The sequence below is a fragment of the Suillus bovinus genome, assembly GCF_016758785.1.
Source record: "Suillus bovinus strain UH-Sbo-P2 chromosome Unknown EDB93scaffold_31, whole genome shotgun sequence".
In the NCBI taxonomy this organism is placed as follows: Eukaryota; Fungi; Basidiomycota; class Agaricomycetes; order Boletales; family Suillaceae; genus Suillus; species Suillus bovinus.
In genome coordinates this window covers 98,269-115,802 of record NW_024542087.1, presented here as the reverse complement: position 1 = coordinate 115,802, position 17,534 = coordinate 98,269, and the positions used below count along the sequence as shown (strand labels likewise).

The window sequence follows — 17,534 nt, the reverse complement described above, 5'->3', positions numbered from 1 at the left end:
CCTCAAACAATGAGTGTACTGGTTGCATCACAATGGCACTTTGATCAACGAACAAGAGCTATCTACTACCCCCCAGTTATATTAAAATAAGTAACGAACGACAGTGCAAGCCCCAGCCCTTGCTCACTCTGGACTGATCCGCCATCTGTATACAGGAAGAGCTAGACAGACGCCTGAGTTAATTCCGAAACGACATAGATAGCTTTACCTACCTTGGAGTTTGCGTGCAGTGGGAATGATATAAAAAACTAAAAACAGCACGCCAAATGAGATGCATATAGCTGAAACGTAGTAGTATCCGTCACGTTCTGTGACGCAGTTTCCATTGATGTCCAAGCAGACCTCCTTACCGCGCTCAGAGACGCATTCGGCAGCTGGTTTCGAGTAAGCATTAAGCAGCGCCCAGAGTAGAAAACATTCATGCCTACTTTTAACAAGCAGCTCACTGTGTGCCTCCTTCACTTCGCAGTACGCCTCGCTAAAGTAATCGACGCCTTTGTTCGAGCATTAGTAGCACTCGACGAATATGGTTGGCATACACCCTTGCCTTTCAATACAAAGTACTTTGGCCACGTTCCTCCTAGATTAGTAAACGTATTGAGTAGCTAAATGGGTATGAAGCTATCAGTCGACAAGCAAGGAGCTGTGAAAACCTCATACCGTCATGTAGGTCCCTCCAATGAGAGGATCAGATATCTTGGTGTGGAATGCTGAGATGCCAACGAACTGAATTGTCCTAGAAAGAAATTAGCCTTGCTCAGCATTTCATTCATTGAGCATACGATGCAAGTCCCTGGAGCACTGTGTGGATAACGAGGAAGACAAAAAATCCGTATGAAAGAGGGGGTGTTGGAAACCAGTAGACGATGAGCGTCGACACAAGGGCAAATGCTAGTCGGGGCCAAAACGCCCATATCCATGGACGGAGCGGTTTGTCGCCATTTGACCACTTTGCCGCATACCAGCCTCCCAAGATTTGAAAAGGGAAATCTATGAGGACAACAATAGCGAGATCTTCGCGACCCAAACCCTTCTCAATCATTTTCAAACTAGTGACTGCTTCATTAGCTTGAAACCCGATTTTCGCGAAGAAGTGCATGATAATGAGCGCCTGGACGTCTGAAGGGGATCATCAATGACCAAATGACCCGAAAATGAAACTGTTTACGCTTGAGCTTGCAAATGTTCCATATGGTTTTGTAAACGGATGTAACAGTCATTTCTGACCCGTCTAACGATTCACTGCCCTGGAAAAACGTATCATTTTGTCATCGATTTCGTTGCAAGAAGTTTCTCTGATAGTCACCTCTTTTTCGAAGAAGGCTAGCCAAAAAGTTACGCCGAAACACAAGAGGCTGCAAAAACGGAGATATACGCTTAACTCGAGGCGTGGAATGCCCCATTTGTCACTGCAAATTGTCACTAAATAATACGGGGCGTTGAACACAAATTGCTCACGCGAATGCCTCGCTGTTTAGCGCTAGGAAGACGGTGAAAGAGGCGAAGAAGCCTGTGTTCAACCCGATTGTCTGGCATGTAGAGGCGTAGGAAAGATTCTCCTGAGAGAGAAGCGTCAAAGCCCATCCTGTATTGATATTAGTATCGACGTGACTGAAAACAAATCAGATAAGGGACCATCAACAGCGATATCTGCAAATAGTTTCAGTATAAAACAGGTGCGCGATGAATACACGTACCTTGCGTTGCAGAAAAGAGTACCAGTGACGTAAATATAAAAGTGAGTTCATGGATATTATCCGCAGGCTGACTGCACATCAGGGTGGATGACTGAAAGTCTAGTAGTTTCCACATACATTTTCCATCAATCTCCCGACATTCGATGCTATGTAAAGCATCAAGGAGCCGATTATGAGTTGCATAGGAATTATCCATGATTTTCGACGACCAATGGAAGGAAGGAATGTTGAATCAACGATAGGAGACCATAATAGCTTGAGCGAATATGGGTAGCTGGATAATGCGAACACGCCAAGTTGTGAATATGATAGATGTTCTCGGAGGATGAACGGGACAGAACCTGGAAAAATGTCAGAGAGTGAGCAGAAAGAAAGAAGTATGTCATACCAAGGGCAAGGCCAAGCTGTTCATGGAATAGTAAGCATCCGTTCCGGGGCGACATCCGAAGTAGATAAGTAACTTACAGGAACTCCTTGTATTAAATCTAATAGGTCATGTCAACTGGATTGAAAGCTCGGAGATATGAAAGTGACCGACAAAGAATGATCAACAGGGTCATTGCCTTTTTGTCTCTAGGAGACATAGCAGTTTTTTTCGCTCCGCCTGCAGAAGAATGCGCGTCACCGTGACCATGTTCGAGGTTTCGCCCAGCACTTGCCCGTTCCTCTTCGGACAACAAACTTAGCTCGACATCTTCGAGGTCTGAAGACGATCCCGTAGGCACACGAGGTAGTATTCGAATGCCGTCCAAGGAGGAAGAAATGGCTTTTTTGTGGAAAGGCGGTAGCGGGGACATGTCGATGTAGTCACCCTCCACGTCGACGTTAGTGTTGCTGGACCTGTGGCGCAAGTTATGAGGATCCTCTGAAGGAGATTTGTTCCGGGTGATAGACATGCGAAACAAATTTGAGCCTTGGTCGACCGTATTCACTCAACGCGGATAATCTGCTAGTAACAAGCTGTAAGGAAGTGACACGATCGCGTTAGGCTCGACACCGGGTCAATTACCAAATTTGGTATGTTTCCATAATACCTCGTGTAGAAATCATTTTTATGTTCTCCTACCGCGCAGCTTTGACATTTTCGGTGGAACTCATATCTTTTTGGTTCTCGCCACAGCGACTCAACGATAGAACGCGAGTACTTTACCTCCTACACGGCCCGGTGTCTGTGTCTCTGTTTCCTGGACTGATCTACTACCGCGTGCGAAGTTCAGGCTCGCGGTTAGGTTTTCACCGCACTCACCAGTCGTTGATACCGCTGTCGGAGTCATAATAAAGGACACCCTTTGTTACGATCGATAAGGTATCCTTACTACTATCATTAATACTGATGCTAGTACGTTATAGTTCACTTCGAATTCTGTCGCGGTTCCAGCTATCCTCAGCTGGAAGGTACTTCAGAGTCACTGCCGTAAGGCGGCCAGCTTGTCCCTCGCAGTGAAACTGACTATCAGATCTCATGGCTGCTTTGTACCCTCCAAGCAACTTAGCAAGGCATATACTCGATGGATCATAGCCCTTTTTCCGTCGGAAACCAATCATCGTATGCTAATCGTGATTAATAACGTGCCACTGCCCAGTTCGTTGCTAACATGATGATTGGATACACGCGGGGCAAATGTTCTGTTTGCAGATATACTCAATCCAGATGGACCAAATGCAAATTCGCCCTATCTTCTTCGCGTCCTACCCATCATTCCGTATTAGGATCAAGTGCGATTCAGCGGACTCGCGGATAGGTGCTGCAGCGAGCCAGTGACTGAGCTCATTATGGTGCCTTTTCAATTATGCCTTGATTGAATGCATCATCGCCATCTTCGAGTTCTCTGCCAGCTCATCCAATGTCCAGGATTCAAATCCAAGTCATCGAATCAGGCAAACCGTCAATCAGGAGCAAGGACTTGCCAACTATGACCGATCAGATTTTTTACATCGCTGAAAGTCTTGATGCAATCATAACGCCACGGCGAACATCATAATCCGATTGATCTGAAATGTTTGCCCAAAACATTACGCAAATTAGATGCACAAGGATGCATAAAAAGGAGCTCCTGATCGCATCCTCAATTGTGCCACTGTGATACAGACGACATATCTCGCTCCAAGGCTCTTTCAAACGGTCGCGCATTCCATGTTGTACATCTACCATTTCTGTATTGCTTTCGCTTTCGTATACATATTACGTTTCTTTCTACAGCGACTCTCGTCTCTGTTCGCCCTGCGCCACGTCCCGGGCCCGAAGACTTCCTCTTGGGTGTGGGGCGAAGAAAAGGTATTGTATTATAACACACCTGGTGCCTTATATCTGGACTGGCACCGCACATACGGCAATGTTGTGAAGTTCACAGGAGCGTTTGGCGTAAGGGCATCACGTTCGAATCTTGTTGCCTCGCTCACTGCTCTCATCATTCATCAGCATCAGCTCCTTTCCATCACGGATCCGCATGCGATCTCGTTTATTCTGGGAGAGGGCGCATATCAGTTCCCCAAGCCAAAAGGCGTGCGTGCCTGGTTTCGTATGCTGCTCGGAGAGGGTATTCTCTGGGTGGAAGGTAATAATTCAATGCAAATCTTAAATCCACTCCCTGATGTGTGTGGAAAGGCAAAGAAGCTCACGAGAAGCAACGGCGTAGCGTTGGCCCAGCATTAAGGTAATTAGCGCTCACTATCTCGGTGGTAACTCTACGTTGACTTAGCTTCAGTTCACAGTCTGCGCGGAACTTGACTCCAGTTTTCTACGAAAACGCTGCTAAAGTAAGCTGCATGTGTCACTTTGAATACTTCTCTTATTTCTTCCAGATGGTGTCCCAGTGGCACAAGCTTTTTGATGCCCAGCATAGCGACGAAATGGTGATTGAGATGACCAACTGGGCTGGACGCTTTGCGTATGTATTACCCGCAAGTGTTTCGTGTGTCCTCAATCTAATTTCATATAGGTTGGATACAGTTGGACGAGCAACGTTGTCGTATGACTTCGACTGCCTTCGAGGCCAGTCACACGCTCTTGCGGAAACCCTAGATGGCTTGACCAATCACGAAAAATCGCTTACCTCATTCTACATGAAAGCTCTCTTTTGGTTATTACCATCTATCTTGCATCTCGGCAAGAAAGGGCAGATGATCAGAAAAACCCGGAAAGAGCTTGGGGATCTGGCTACAGACATCTTGAAGGATGCGGAAGCTGTCAGTGATCCGAACAGTAAGACGCTGATGTCACTGATGTGTATGATTCTGAATTATTTGAGAATCACTACTTTGCTGACACGATGATTTGCATAGTACGAGCTGATAAAGCCACTGCTGTTGTACATATGGATGAAGAGGAAGTTGCAGCGCAGATGCGCACCATCATCTCAGCTGGTTATGAACCAGTTTCCGCCACAATTGCTGTAAGTTCACTTGACTAGTCTCAAAATTTGATTAACAGTGTCTTCTAGTGGCTGTTCTTTGAACTTTCTATGAGTCCTGAATGGCAGCAAGCAATCCGTGAAGAAGTTTCGACTGCTGGAGACCCTACCTTTGACGAACTCAACAATGCCTACCCTCTTCTTGACGCATTTTTCCTAGAGACGCTCCGCCTTCATCCACCTGTTCTCGAAAATCATCATGAGGTAAGGTTAAATCTAGGCAGCCGAAATATTTACGCAATTGCATTCGCGCAGGCTGCTGAGACTATCAGTATACCTCTTTCGGAACCTGTAGCAGGGTCTGGTAGTCCTCACCTCATCATTCCGAAAGGCACAATCATCTCACTGCCTGTCAATGTGATTCAAAAGGACAAGTTAACATGGGGATTCGACGCGGACGACTTCCGACCAGAACGTTGGCTCCACCGTGGTACCAGGACTAGCCGCGAGTTGTTGGCTTTTAGTGTCGGGTAGGCGTACCGCTCCTTTGATGCTCACTTTTTTGCTCACCCCTGACAGCCCCCGGGGCTGCCTCGGGCGAAACTTTGCGGCTGCCGAGATAAAGGTAGGCATTCATGATGTTCGTCCCTGAGTACCCTATCTGATCATGACGTGTCGAAGGCTCTGACAGTGACTCTGCTCCGACACTTTACCTTCTCCTGTCCACATGAAATTGAGGCTTTCCAGAGTTTTGTCATTCGTCCCAGAGTTAAGGGAGAAGGCTCGAGCTCGCTACCTCTTATGGTTCGCAGAACACTGTGACAAGTCAGTTGAGGGGTGCTTTTCCTGATGACAAGCTTGTGGGCACATGTTTATACCACTTATATTGAACGTACCGAGATATGATATTGCACTTTTAGAACTTCAACTTATCTTGTGAGAACGCCATATTCTTCTAGTATCCACACTAGATGTCGCTAACTCCTACAGTGTGTGGAGGAAGCAAAACAGCCAGGATTTCCGTAGCATAAATGAATGTACTTTCACAATACGCGTTGCGCTGCTATCATGTCGAACCCACTTGGCAAAAACTTGATATACATGATTGTTCAGCACGCCTTGTCCCAGCGCTTGGCTGCAAGTGAAACCGCCAACCTGCGGAGTTTCTCAAAATTACTTATAGCCTGACCGAAAAGTGCATCTTGTAATGCCTAAACTCATTGCGATACATGTGGACATGCTTAAAGTACCACCAGAGATAGTGAAGTCACACAAGAAAACCACGGGAGTATAGGTGCTACTGTAAACAACCCGAGTGCGGGCTAAACCAATGAGACAGTCAAGCTGGGCAGCTGACAAGACATAAATACGTGTATCGAACAGATGGTAGTGATATCATCTATTCCTTCTTTTGCTTTTTCGCCCTTGGTTTCTCCAAATCAATTTCTTCAGCGTCATCATCATCATCTTCGCTGTCCTCCTCCTCAGAATCAAGCTCGTCATTAGCAATATTACCCATGAAGTAATCTGTGGCCTCGGAGAAGATCTCATTGGCAATTTGTGCACCAATCTAGAAGTATGTCAAACTAGGCACCTGTGGCGAGTGACTGACGTTACTCACCTCAAAGGGGTCATCTGCGATTTCAAAAAAGTTGAAGAAGCTGCCTGCCTCTGCAGGCATATCGTCATCCTCCCCATCCACCTCAGCCACACGAGGGTGGAGTTTAGTTAGGGCATTCTCAGGGTCCTTCCAATGAATAGGAGTTGCCTACCACAAGTTTAGTAGTGTGATTGCATGAGACGTACATAACTTACGGAAGGCTGGACATCACGGGCCCAGGAGAAGTCGAGCATGGAGTCCGTAATACCATCTGCATCAGGCTTGTCGCCCGACGCGGCGGGTGGAGATATGTATTTGTATTCCTTTTTTAAGACGGAGTCAGTGAAGTATGGGTTTGGCTTGAAAAACTGTCATGACAATTTAGGGTGTTTATTATCGCAGTGCACATCAATAACGACGTACGAATTCGATAGTGTAGCATCGTGGCTCCTTGGGATCGCGAACGATCCATAAATCCTCAAGGTAGCTCAGCGCAAGTTGATCAATAGTGTGTTGTGCATGAAAAGAGATCATGCTGTTGTTCATAAGAGCCACAGGCCAAAATTTCTCTATCGATTTAGCAACAGCACGGCGCTTTTCATAGACCGGTATCAGTTTTTCCATAGCCAGGCGCTCTTGAAAATTGTTAATTTGTGGTTCTGCTTTCTCTGGGCTTTCTGGCCGTGCACTGTGAAGCTCACCTATAACGAGTTCAACGCGTTGGATATGTTTTTGAATGTCTTGGAGTTTTTGAGCATCTTCATTGTTGAGTTCGACGTTTGACAGAGGATTTTTCTCGACGTCTGCGCCGGGGGAAGCGCGTTTTTTGCCAGACATGGTGAGGAAAGGACACAGGAGGATTTATGCTCCAAACATATCCACATGCTAGCGCGACGCGCCACAGCGGAGTTTGGATTGCTTACGGCGCCAAAATGGGAAATTTTCCAGACTTATGTAAGGTATGATCGAGACACTTGCCAATATTACATAATATTGAAGAAATGTACATGAAGGGTAATTATATAGCATCCGGATAGTATGATTGATAGGCGCTGCATACCATAGCTCAGTACTCAGTAGCGGCTTTCAATCCACTCTCTTCTTAGTCCCCTCCTCCATCCCACTGACCGTCAAAGCTCTCTTACGCCCGTTTAAGAGTAGCCTGGTACCAAAGTAATTTGATCGACTAGCAAGATCCAACTTACGAGCTAGAGGGCCAGTGAAGCCCTTCCCGTTGTGAGCTGAGCGAAATCCTGGTCCTTTGTAGTAGATGATATCCGTAGGAGGGATAAGCCGCGGCCACGAGACATACTCGATACCATGCACCATCATGAACATGACAGCCAATGAAGCGATAACGAACCACAACATGAAGTAGTACAATAGTGAGTAGTCTGCGGCTACTGGTCAGCAAATTCCGCTAAATGCTGGAGATTATAGCCAACCTGATGTCCTTGGTAGCGTAAGTCCAGCACAGATCATGAATAGCGCGAACGACATGATGTAAGGGACCTGAAGGAGCAAAATTCAATAACGAGCTGTTCCGAGTGTAGACAAACGTACTGATCGGATGGTCAATGGTCGCGTATCAGCTACCAAGGATGAAGCAGTGACTGGATTCTTCTGAGGAGTCCAAGCCCCAGTGACAAGGTCAAATCCATCCTGTATATCTGTCAGGGTAGCGAAGTCAAACTCTGAGAAACACGAACTTGTCTAGCGCCGTCGAAATGATTGTTCTTAATGTATCGGGTGATACTCTTGTACCCATCTTGAAGTGCACCTATTTTCGTTCGCCTATTTGTACGAGTGAAATCTGTCTTTAGCGCCCCAGAGCCTGCATATGCCTTCGAGATTAAGTCCGCATGATCGGCCCACACTAAATAGCTTGATGAGTATGCAAATGATGAGACTGCAACGACAGGCTTACTCTCACGGAAACCTCTGATCAATGCTTCAAAGTCATCCAAATCTTCATTTTCGGACACCACCCCAATGGCTTTCAATTGTTGAGTAAGTGTCCATTTCGCTAGCGCTGCTTGGACTACGTTCGTGCGATCCAGATTGTCCATACAATTCGTCCTCATCACGCCTGTTTGCATTCGTACGACCTTATTCTGTGCCGCGTCGAGGTGGAAATATCTGCTTGTACATCAGTAAAAGGACTCTTGAGAACCGCTCATTCGAACCCTTGCTGAATGAGATCCTCTTGCATCTTCTCGATGAGAAGACTAATACGATCCCATCGCATGTGTTTGCACTCGTTGTGGAAGTCGAAGTATTGATACTTCACGTCCGAGAATTCAACCTAAAACACGTCAATAAGATGCAGAAACAGTGCAATGGCAACGTACTTTGGAAATAGCGCGTTCGTAGGCCTCCTTCACCGGCTGCTCGTGACCTTTTTGATTCACCAGGTTAATGAGACTTTGACTGCCGTATTGTGAAAGTTGATCTCGAAGATGGAGCTTAATCATGTCAACCTATAAGTGGTCAAAACAATGACATCTATCAAAAACGAGTAAAATTACCGTCTCCTGAAGTTCCATAACCTGCAAATCAGGCTTATATCTGAGTGTGTTGACCTCAGCCCAAAAAACCGGCACGCTGCCTCTAATCTGAGTAAAGCTCAGTTTATGTGTTAAGTTCTCAGCAAGCGATAAACGTCCGGCGGCTTTCTCATCAACCAAGAGAATTTGTTCGGTCTCGTTAAAGTTAGCAACGTGGCCTTCATGGTCGATGCCGCGACGGAAGTACCTCGTGCCTGCACGATAGCGCGACCGTCGACTGATGAGGCAAAGCTGGATGCGGTGTCCATGGATATATACAGTGCGCATGTCGAACGCTAAAAGCCGTCAAACAATGAGCAGAAAGATTGAGGCGCAGACTTACTGCCATAGATAATTGGGAGAATGTAAGGACTGAGCTGTTATAAACCATGAGATGCGTACTACAACTCGAGAAAAGGACTCACATCATGTGCGATGTCTGTGTCTGCGAGTCTCGACTGTAAGAATCTGTGAGAAGTCGCGAATGTCAACATGCACATTCCGCACGAATATATGAAGGACCAACTTGTTCCAGAAAAACCTGTCATCAGCCTAATGCTCGGTCATTCTCATGATTTATATGCATATATCGACACTCACCACCTCCCACGAGGCTTTTCTCTCTTCGTTATCCCGGTCTTGCCATTGTGCTTGGAGTCTCCTCGACAAGTCCCAGCCGTAGCTAAATAAAAAGTGTCCGCTGAGGAAATGCGATCGAACCAATGCCAACAAGTGTCCCTCTACTGGGTGGGGCGAATTCTGGACAGAGACATTTGGATTTAGAGGCAGAATGTCAAAGTCAGCCGCGCGGTATATGTCGTGGCCCATAAGGCGCGCACGGTGTTCGCGGCCTGTCATTACAATCACATACTCCGCTGCATGATGGATCGGTTCAGGTAAAGCAGGCTCTGGAAGTCGCGACACGCACAAAGAGCCAGTGAAATCATCCCCAGGATCCCATAAATTGTCTTGCCGTATCTCGAGGCGGTAGGATGGACAGGTGTGTTCGGTGCTGAGCAGGTTCATATGTAGCTGTGATACCACATGTTAAGGAAACTCACCGTTGAGTACTATATCACCGGTAGCCCTGTGTATGGTGAGAGACTGCGCTCCAATAGGTTCCACGGGAACAAAGGTGTAGGCGTCCTGGCCGTCAATAAATCTGCAAAAAAAAAGTCAGAAGAAAAGTAAGATTCAGTGGGCAGAGGGTCGCACAGGTTGAGTCTCTGGTATATGGGCTTCATGATGGTCAGGAAGCAATGTGTTGAGCACGTCGCGTCGCAAGTGGCTGTTTCTTGGTTGTCTGAGTCTGAAACGTAGCGTGCACCTCAACGCTTGACTAGAGCTGCCATGGTCAAGCTCACCCCCGAGCTGCTCGCGCAGGCCCCGTCTGCACTCAACCCAGTAAAAGAGCGGCAGCTCGACCTACGAGGTGAGCTCGTAAAAATCAGTTGCATCTCGGATTATGTTCATATCACTCCAAAGGTTACAAAATCCCTACTATTGAAAACCTTGGTGTGACCAAGGTGCGCGCACTGGCCTCATGTATATCATGGCAGTGATTGTTGCAACTTACATTTGGGATAGGACCAGCACGATGCTATAGATTTCACAGATAATTCAATCACTGTGCTGGGCAATCTGCCTTTGCTTAAACGACTGAGAACACTTCTTCTTGCCAACAACCGAGTTGCTTCGATTTCACCCTCGATTCACCTTTCAGTTCCAAATCTTACAACTCTTGTCCTCAGTGGCAACAGTGTCGCTGAGCTTGGCGATCTTGAGCCTCTCAAGGAGATCAAGGGATTAAAGTACCTTGCCCTGTTAGGCAACCCCGTGAGGGAAAAGAAATGGTATCGCGAGTGGCTTGCGTGGAGAATAGCATCGCTGAGAGTTCTGGATTTTCAGAGGATTCGCGATAAGGTGCGCCCTACGACGTTCGAAACTCAGCGCGGTCGATAGCTCAGCACACTTGCGCCTTTCAGGAGCGGGAGGCGGGAAAGTCTTTATTCCTTACGGCAGAAGGTTTACCTTCTGCCCTTGCAACAACGATATCTACTACCGTATCGAAGCAGGGTTCAAAAGCAGCCATCACTCTTGACGAGCCAAAGCCAGCGGCGCTGTCAGGGAAGGCAGGTCGGCTGATGTCAAAAGAAGACGCCGAGAAGGTCAAACTGGCCATCGCAAAGGCAACCTCCATCGAGGAGATCAGGAGGCTGGAGAGAAGTCTGAGAGAAGGATACATGCCATCCATGGAGTCTGTAGGTGCATGACTGTACTGCTTAGAACTGTATTTTTGCGTAATATCTACTCTGGCTGTTGAGAGCTACACGGATACTCTTGAGACTGATTTATGATATCCCGAAGGTGTTTCACAACCCATAGCTCCCGATCCACAAGCCGTGAAAGGTCAGAGCAATGACTGCACCCAAGTTGGCCAGCGAGCTGATGCCATGTAGCATTCCAAACTTCGTATTCAATGCCTTCATTTGGGCGGAAACCTTCAAATCTTTATCAGTACATTGTTATGATTGAAAGAATGACGAGAGCTTACCCCAGGTTCATTGTAGCTTTTTCCTTCTTCTTTCTCCAACTTGTGTCGCTGGAACATAGTGCTGTTGGGTACGTGAAAATTCAGTACCTGCTGTTCTTCTAACTACATCCCACCTGCCTGCTAGTCATTGGCCCAACGACTAACTGGTTGCAGCTCTGTAGCGCTATGACGGTTGCGAGCACATATGCCTTGTGCAACATCAGCCCGAAGAGGGCTGGTGATGTTGGCAAGGAGTCCGGGATGAGCATATGCCCAAAGCCCCAACAAAGCCGAGGAGAGTCCAATCGAGGAAGAAAAGTAGACAGGGAAAGTCTTGTGCTGAAGAGCACCAAACTGGTGTCTAGCTGTTTCAATGAAGCAGTCTGATTATCCACAGCACGAGGTACATGTAAATTGGAAAGACGAACGCAACGTCCGCAAAGCAATTATTCCTGAATACATGTCGTCAGAAAGATAGGTTCATGATGAATATTGATAGTCTCATACCTCCAAAAAATGATACCCACACAGCTAAATCCGTTTCGTGAGTCAGCGCAGACAGATATATGATGACGGAAACTATCTTACACATCCCATAAAGCCAGCCATAACCTAGAATGTAAATGCCTTTAGGCGACAACATACCAAGGAGGGAGGCTGGTGATAGGACTCCAACATGTGCCATGATGGACTAGGAGATAGAACTAGTGAGATGTGAAGCCTGGTTCTACGTGGCAGGCTTACTGGTTAAACGTGAGTCAGTCCAAGACAAAAATATACAAATACAAATTTAGGAGCTCCAATTGCAAGTATATGATCCATGTGTATGAGTATTCGGTGTCGGGTAAGGAAGGAATACACAATACGTGGCATAACATTCTCAATTATTAACTAAGGGTGCATCGCCCAATCCCCTGGCATCATCCCTTGTCTGCCCATCCCCCTCCTCCTTACATTTAGAGTGCGATCGTCCCGCGATCCTCCTGTGAGTACAAGGTGCTTGTCAACAAGCTACATGTCAAGCGCCCATGTTTGATCAAGCCTGAATCGGGAAACTAAGAATTGGATATGACTCACGTCATTCAAAATGTTTGTCGATTTCGTAAGCGATGAGAGCAACGCAGTAAGCTGGACATCTTCATACTCCTGTATGGCGTATCAGAGTGAATAAAGGATGACGTGAATATCGAACAGAGATAGACAGTGGAGGGTGTCAGTAGAAAGGGTACGCACGATGTTAAATTCGTCGCGGAAGCCCTTGTTCTCACTGGCCGGTAACGAGGCAATTAATGCAGACAAAGATCGAAGGGTTGTATGATCTGTCGGGATTTGGCCTGCGTACAAATGTATACATCCTGGATTTCAAATTGGCGCATATATCGTACCTGCGATCACGTTTGTCACATACTGTACAAGAACCAATATTCGCTCATGCAACATCTTGACTGCTGCCCGCTGAGTTTGAAGATGAGATTCAACTGCAGAAGATGATGAGGTGTATAATAGAAGGAGCGATTCACCTACGGCTGGTACTTCCTCCGCCACCCTTGGCTGTCCAATCGACAGCAATACGCTCGGCTTCACCTGTCTCTACCTTGAATGGTGCTTCTATGAACACAGAACGTGTCCTCTTATCCCTTATTTCGATGGTGGGCTCATAAGCCTTGAAAGGAAGTGTCTGGCCCGTGACATCAGATGAAGAAGAAGTTATTATGGAGGGTTGTAGGACAAGCAGGAGGGGCGTCGAGCAGTACCCTGTAAACTGTGGGCTATGAGCTTTACAAGTGAGAAGTCAAGAACGATTGACATGCCTGCTCATGTAACGCGATGTGACGAGAGGTCGGCACAGAAGCTACTGTGTACCATCCAATGAACTCTAAAGAGGGGAACACCTGTTTATCTTCGACAAGGAAATGGGTCGGCCAGCGAGGACGCGGATCACATATAAGACTTACACTGATCTCGTCTAGATACCAAGAAGTCGTGATCTACAAGGTCATCGCGACCCTCTTCTGTGGCAAGTTCGAATGTGTTTACAATCTCGACTTCTCGACCGTTCTGGGTGCCTAGCAATGCGCCGAGGACTGATCAGTCTGCCGTGAGTGATAAGTAACGAGTACGAGGGAGAGATAAACATGCCGAAAGGTGAATTGGACCGAGTCTGAAGCTTTAGTCTCGTCAAATGTTCAGAGATGTTCAGGATCGGCAGGGGATGCCTGGAGGACGACGTCAACATTATTTAACAGTATCAGACAAAAAGTGGACCAACAGCGACAAAGACAATCCGGACGTTGTGCTAGTGGGGAGGACTATGGATTGCTCATCTGTATCCATTTGCGAAGTCATGATGAGCACTGAGCAGGGAGATTGACGAATGCGGCCAAACCGTTGAGTCCTACCAGGGTTGGACAAAAAAAAAATAGGAGACAAAAGAATTCCCATTAGCCGACTTGAACGACTGACCTCGTCATTACTAGTGACGCGCTCTACCAACTGAGCTAAACGGGATTAAATATTTCATACAGTTGAGAATTTATGTCTAGATCGGTCTAATGTCGCGTATCTGTCGGCCCTAAAGCCTTGATCGCGTCTCCTGGAATCCTCATTTATTGAAGATATGCTATAGTCCTTTCTGTCTCGCTCATCAAATGTCAGGTTTTGACGGAAATCATGTGTTCACCGTCTCGGTCCACGACCCACCAGCCGTTGGATCTCCTGATTCTCCATCCCAAACCGAGAAACTCTTGTTAGAGTTTTTGTTGCAATATCGTGTCGGAGGCGAATTCATATACAGGTCAGTGTTATTATCCACTGGGTGTCCGACAGTTATTAAATAAGCTTGCAGGGATCAACTTCGTGCAAACTTGCTCCTTAAGCAATACCAGCTGGAGGTCGAGCTTCGTCACGTTGGTCTGTATAATGATGAGCTAGCCCATGCCATTCAGGACAAACCGACAGACATATTGCCGCTGGTAAGTACAATTCCCGTGTTCTTGCACTCGAAGCTCAAAGCATGTACAGTTTGAGAATGCAGCTACTAAAGCAGCTCGTACTATTCTATTCCCGCTAGCTGGTGGCTCTGATGAACGCGCAGAGGCTACTCTCCAATTAATTCCCCGAGTTCAAATCACCATCAAATCTGGCCTCCAAATGCAGCGTGTTCGCGACTTGACAGCAAATACGATGAACAAGCTAGTCCGTATACCTGGAATTGTTATTTCTGCCTCTGTTCTTTCCTCCCGAGCAACAAAGCTTCATCTTCAATGTCGTGCTTGCCGGTCCACAAAAGATGTATACCCTGCTGGCGGCCTTGGAGGAATAGGCAATGGCTCTGATCGAGGCCTACCAAGAGTCTGTGATGCACCAGAGCTCGAGAATCAGAAGAAAGATTGCCCAATGGACCCCTACATCATAGTTCACTCAAAGTCGGCCTTTGTTGATCAGCAGACTCTGAAACTGCAAGAGGCACCAGACATGGTTCCAGTCGGTGAACTTCCACGGCACATGCTCCTCTCTGCGGACCGATATCTAACCGGCAAGGTTGTCCCTGGCTCACGAATAGTCGCCACTGGGATTTATTCTACTTTCAGTTCTGCAAAGAACGTGAGTATCTCTCAATCTTCCCTAGATACACATCAAAATTAAATTATCACAGAAATCTGCTGGTCCTGCTGCACTTCGGCAACCTTATCTTCGCCTTGTTCACATTGAAATGTCCTCGCCGACTGCCAGTGGTGGCGCCTCAAATCCTTTTGGAGTGCAATTCACTCCTGAAGAGGAGGAAGAATATGGTGAAATGGCACGCAGCGAGGGTTTCTATGAACGGTTTGCTAAGAGTGTTGGTCCAAGTATTTATGGCAGCCTCGGTTCGTCGCCAACTGCGCACTGGCTTTTTGACCCATGCTAATTGCTTTCGCAGACATCAAGAAGGCGATCACCTGTCTGCTTTTTGGTGGCTCTAAGAAGGTCTTACCAGATGGTATGCGGTTGAGAGGCGATATCAACGTTCTTTTGCTCGGAGATCCAGGGACAGCAAAGAGTCAACTGCTTAAGTTTGTCGAGAAGGTATGCAAAGGCACTAATCCCGCGCTGTACGCCTCTCATTGCATCCTGCAGGTTGCACCGATCGCCGTGTACACCTCTGGAAAGGGTTCCAGCGCAGCTGGATTGACGGCTGTCGTCCAGCGGGACGCAGTCTCTGTAAGCATCAATTGACTTGGAAAAATGATTGCTTTTTGTCTTAACTTTTCGCATCCTAGCGTGAGTTTTATCTCGAGGGTGGTGCCATGGTTCTCGCAGATACTGGGGTTGTCTGTATAGACGAATTTGACAAAATGCGCGATGAAGATCGGGTTGCCATTCATGAGGCTATGGAGCAGCAAACCATTTCGATAGCGAAGGCCGGTATCACGACGGTGCTGAACTCCCGAACAAGTGTCCTTGCAGCAGCAAATCCAGTTTGGGGACGATATGACGAGGGTCGGAGCCCCGGCGAGGTATTTGCTTCACCAGGGGCTTTTCCACTTTTCTGACATAGTGTCCAGAACATCGACTTTCAAACAACTATTTTGTCACGTTTTGATATGATTTTCATCGTCAAAGACGAGCACAACGAACAGCGAGATCGTGTCAGTGTCCACTTCCTTCATCCTAAACCCTAACTCACGACCAAATATTCAGATGATTGCCAAGCATGTCATGAACATCCACATGAATCGGCCGAATCAGAGTACAGACGACAATGGAGAAGCTGTCGGAGAAATTGACATTGACAAAATGAAGCGATATATCTCGTATTGCAAGAGGTTTGGAGTATCTCCTATTGTTGCAAGGTAATCAAACTAATTATGTGGTCTTCAGCAAATGCGCACCGCGGTTATCTCCAGATGCTCAAGAAATGCTTAGCAGTCATTTTGTCAGTCTTCGGAAGCAGGTTCAGCAAGTGGAACGCGATAATGACGAACGGAGCTCAATTCCAATAACAGTTCGGTTGGTATCCATCGTCAGATTCACTGCTGTTGAGATTGACGCCTTTTACAGCCAACTAGAAGCTATTATTCGAATATCAGAATCGCTTGCCAAGATGACATTATCACCGACTGTTCAAAATCATCATGTTGAGGAAGCCATTCGGCTTTTCAAGTTCTCGACGATGGACGCTGTCTCGGCGGGTTCCGTCGATGGCATGTCTCGTGGCGAGCTGAATGATGAGATGTCGCGGATAGAGAAAGAATTGCGCAGACGTCTTCCCGTAGGCTGGAGCACGAGTTATCAAAGTTTGGTGAGGGAATTTGTAACGCAGCAGGGCTACTCGAATCACGCACTGGAACGGACACTTTTCATCCTTGAGAAGAGGGAGGTGATACGGTTCTCTGGTCAGGTGAGCATTCTATGTTGGACCACAAAAATAAGGTGATAACCCACATGTATTGCAGAAAAAGGTTGTACATCGGTAAGTTGTTTATTTTAATGTCAGCGCACGCTTGAACATTACCACAGAGTCGGTGTTTGATGGATGATGTGTTGTACGAACGATGGCATCTATTCGTTCTTTGCTTTGAATGTATGTAAGTAGATCATAAGTAGTGTCCCCCAAATAGTTTCTCCTTGTATGACGTCTCTTTCATTCGTTCTGTTGATATAGGTATACTGTGGACAGTGTTACATCGCCCGCCTAGCTCAATCGGATAGAGCGTCAGACTCTTATGACTAGGCGATCTGAAGGCTGCGAGTTCGACCCTCGCGGTGGGCTAATAGATTTTGGCGTGTTTTGCTTGATATTGCCCATCCATGGCGCTGGGCGGTCTC

At 46.9% G+C, this 17,534-nt stretch overlaps 8 protein-coding genes and 2 non-coding genes across 10 annotated transcripts; 4 read left to right on the top strand and 6 right to left on the bottom strand.

The window, feature by feature from the left end:
• Positions 1–5: 5 nt before the first annotated feature.
• Positions 6–2,681, bottom strand: EDB93DRAFT_1148505 (acetyl-coenzyme A transporter 1-domain-containing protein). The gene is made up of 15 exons (XM_041449578.1): positions 2,236–2,681; positions 2,163–2,182; positions 2,086–2,101; positions 1,815–2,038; positions 1,698–1,764; positions 1,636–1,650; positions 1,459–1,585; positions 1,307–1,409; positions 1,169–1,247; positions 783–1,119; positions 661–736; positions 548–605; positions 429–494; positions 213–374; positions 6–161 (listed from the first exon to the last, which is right to left on the bottom strand). The coding sequence occupies exons 1-15, from the start codon at positions 2,591–2,593 to the stop codon at positions 124–126; spliced, it is 1,746 nt and encodes a 581-aa protein (XP_041307253.1). The 5' UTR covers positions 2,594–2,681; the 3' UTR covers positions 6–123.
• Positions 2,682–3,537: 856 nt separating this feature from the next.
• Positions 3,538–5,964, top strand: EDB93DRAFT_463811 (cytochrome P450). The gene is made up of 10 exons (XM_041456463.1): positions 3,538–4,059; positions 4,117–4,252; positions 4,303–4,351; positions 4,403–4,454; positions 4,500–4,585; positions 4,637–4,923; positions 4,980–5,089; positions 5,138–5,577; positions 5,627–5,672; positions 5,729–5,964. Exons 1-10 carry the CDS (start codon positions 3,832–3,834, stop codon positions 5,867–5,869), a joined length of 1,575 nt encoding a protein of 524 aa, XP_041307252.1. The 5' UTR covers positions 3,538–3,831; the 3' UTR covers positions 5,870–5,964.
• A 482-nt stretch (positions 5,965–6,446) lies between these two features.
• EDB93DRAFT_1250801 (uncharacterized protein) lies at positions 6,447–7,484 on the bottom strand (the record flags this gene model as incomplete). Its single annotated transcript, XM_041453065.1, has 4 exons — positions 6,447–6,617; positions 6,669–6,815; positions 6,863–7,015; positions 7,071–7,484. 4 exons carry the CDS (start codon positions 7,482–7,484, stop codon positions 6,447–6,449), a joined length of 885 nt encoding a protein of 294 aa, XP_041307251.1.
• Positions 7,485–7,733: 249 nt separating this feature from the next.
• Positions 7,734–10,505, bottom strand: EDB93DRAFT_1226979 (phosphoinositide polyphosphatase; the record flags this gene model as incomplete). The annotated part of the gene is made up of 15 exons (XM_041451231.1): positions 10,409–10,505; positions 10,255–10,355; positions 10,122–10,205; positions 9,794–10,068; positions 9,720–9,745; positions 9,619–9,661; positions 9,537–9,570; positions 9,176–9,489; positions 8,999–9,127; positions 8,834–8,952; positions 8,575–8,786; positions 8,357–8,523; positions 8,211–8,309; positions 8,093–8,159; positions 7,734–8,047 (listed from the first exon to the last, which is right to left on the bottom strand). Exons 1-15 carry the CDS (start codon positions 10,435–10,437, stop codon positions 7,734–7,736), a joined length of 2,013 nt encoding a protein of 670 aa, XP_041307250.1. The 5' UTR covers positions 10,438–10,505.
• A 38-nt stretch (positions 10,506–10,543) lies between these two features.
• Positions 10,544–11,466, top strand: EDB93DRAFT_1086153 (L domain-like protein; the record flags this gene model as incomplete). Its single annotated transcript, XM_041445960.1, has 4 exons — positions 10,544–10,625; positions 10,679–10,719; positions 10,781–11,116; positions 11,179–11,466. 4 exons carry the CDS (start codon positions 10,544–10,546, stop codon positions 11,464–11,466), a joined length of 747 nt encoding a protein of 248 aa, XP_041307249.1.
• Positions 11,467–11,565: 99 nt separating this feature from the next.
• Positions 11,566–12,411, bottom strand: EDB93DRAFT_1240786 (uncharacterized protein; the record flags this gene model as incomplete). Its single annotated transcript, XM_041451796.1, is given in 6 exon segments — positions 11,566–11,694; positions 11,748–11,795; positions 11,861–11,910; positions 11,930–12,109; positions 12,234–12,257; positions 12,315–12,411. 6 exon segments carry the CDS (start codon positions 12,409–12,411, stop codon positions 11,566–11,568), a joined length of 528 nt encoding a protein of 175 aa, XP_041307248.1.
• EDB93DRAFT_1148481 (maintenance of mitochondrial structure and function-domain-containing protein) lies at positions 12,375–14,146 on the bottom strand. Its single transcript, XM_041449577.1, has 10 exons — positions 13,996–14,146; positions 13,866–13,942; positions 13,682–13,810; positions 13,538–13,626; positions 13,251–13,488; positions 13,112–13,204; positions 12,960–13,060; positions 12,804–12,872; positions 12,471–12,737; positions 12,375–12,417 (listed from the first exon to the last, which is right to left on the bottom strand). Exons 1-9 carry the CDS (start codon positions 14,070–14,072, stop codon positions 12,618–12,620), a joined length of 993 nt encoding a protein of 330 aa, XP_041307247.1. The 5' UTR covers positions 14,073–14,146; the 3' UTR covers positions 12,375–12,417; positions 12,471–12,617.
• Positions 14,147–14,161: 15 nt separating this feature from the next.
• Positions 14,162–14,234, bottom strand: EDB93DRAFT_t68. Its single transcript has one exon. It is a non-coding gene; the product is annotated as a tRNA-Thr (tRNA).
• A 102-nt stretch (positions 14,235–14,336) lies between these two features.
• On the top strand, positions 14,337–17,415 carry EDB93DRAFT_1148480 (MCM-domain-containing protein). The gene is made up of 13 exons (XM_041449576.1): positions 14,337–14,520; positions 14,572–14,698; positions 14,748–15,329; positions 15,382–15,592; positions 15,646–15,791; positions 15,843–15,926; positions 15,986–16,222; positions 16,271–16,354; positions 16,407–16,531; positions 16,587–16,715; positions 16,767–17,106; positions 17,162–17,178; positions 17,226–17,415. Exons 1-13 carry the CDS (start codon positions 14,375–14,377, stop codon positions 17,236–17,238), a joined length of 2,241 nt encoding a protein of 746 aa, XP_041307246.1. The 5' UTR covers positions 14,337–14,374; the 3' UTR covers positions 17,239–17,415.
• On the top strand, positions 17,395–17,478 carry EDB93DRAFT_t69. Its single transcript has one exon. It is a non-coding gene; the product is annotated as a tRNA-Lys (tRNA).
• The last annotated feature ends 56 nt before the right edge of the window (positions 17,479–17,534 follow it).

Coding starts and splice junctions, on each gene's coding strand:
- EDB93DRAFT_1148480 (XM_041449576.1), top strand. CDS start 14,375: ATGTCAGGTTTTGACGGAAATCATGTGTTCACCGTCTCGGTCCACGAC. Junction 14,521..14,571: donor GGAGGCGAATTCATATACAG/GTCAGTGTTATT, acceptor ATAAGCTTGCAG/GGATCAACTTCGTGCAAACT. Junction 15,792..15,842: donor TGCTTAAGTTTGTCGAGAAG/GTATGCAAAGGC, acceptor TGCATCCTGCAG/GTTGCACCGATCGCCGTGTA.
- EDB93DRAFT_1148481 (XM_041449577.1), bottom strand. CDS start 14,072: ATGACTTCGCAAATGGATACAGATGAGCAATCCATAGTCCTCCCCACT. Junction 13,489..13,537: donor ACATCGCGTTACATGAGCAG/GCATGTCAATCG, acceptor CATAGCCCACAG/TTTACAGGGTACTGCTCGAC. Junction 12,738..12,803: donor CGACAAACATTTTGAATGAC/GTGAGTCATATC, acceptor CTTGACATGTAG/CTTGTTGACAAGCACCTTGT.
- EDB93DRAFT_463811 (XM_041456463.1), top strand. CDS start 3,832: ATGTTGTACATCTACCATTTCTGTATTGCTTTCGCTTTCGTATACATA. Junction 4,060..4,116: donor AGTTCACAGGAGCGTTTGGC/GTAAGGGCATCA, acceptor ATCATTCATCAG/CATCAGCTCCTTTCCATCAC. Junction 5,090..5,137: donor CAGTTTCCGCCACAATTGCT/GTAAGTTCACTT, acceptor AGTGTCTTCTAG/TGGCTGTTCTTTGAACTTTC.
- EDB93DRAFT_1148505 (XM_041449578.1), bottom strand. CDS start 2,593: ATGTCTATCACCCGGAACAAATCTCCTTCAGAGGATCCTCATAACTTG. Junction 1,765..1,814: donor TCGGGAGATTGATGGAAAAT/GTATGTGGAAAC, acceptor ATGTGCAGTCAG/CCTGCGGATAATATCCATGA. Junction 495..547: donor AAAGTACTTTGTATTGAAAG/GCAAGGGTGTAT, acceptor GCTCGAACAAAG/GCGTCGATTACTTTAGCGAG.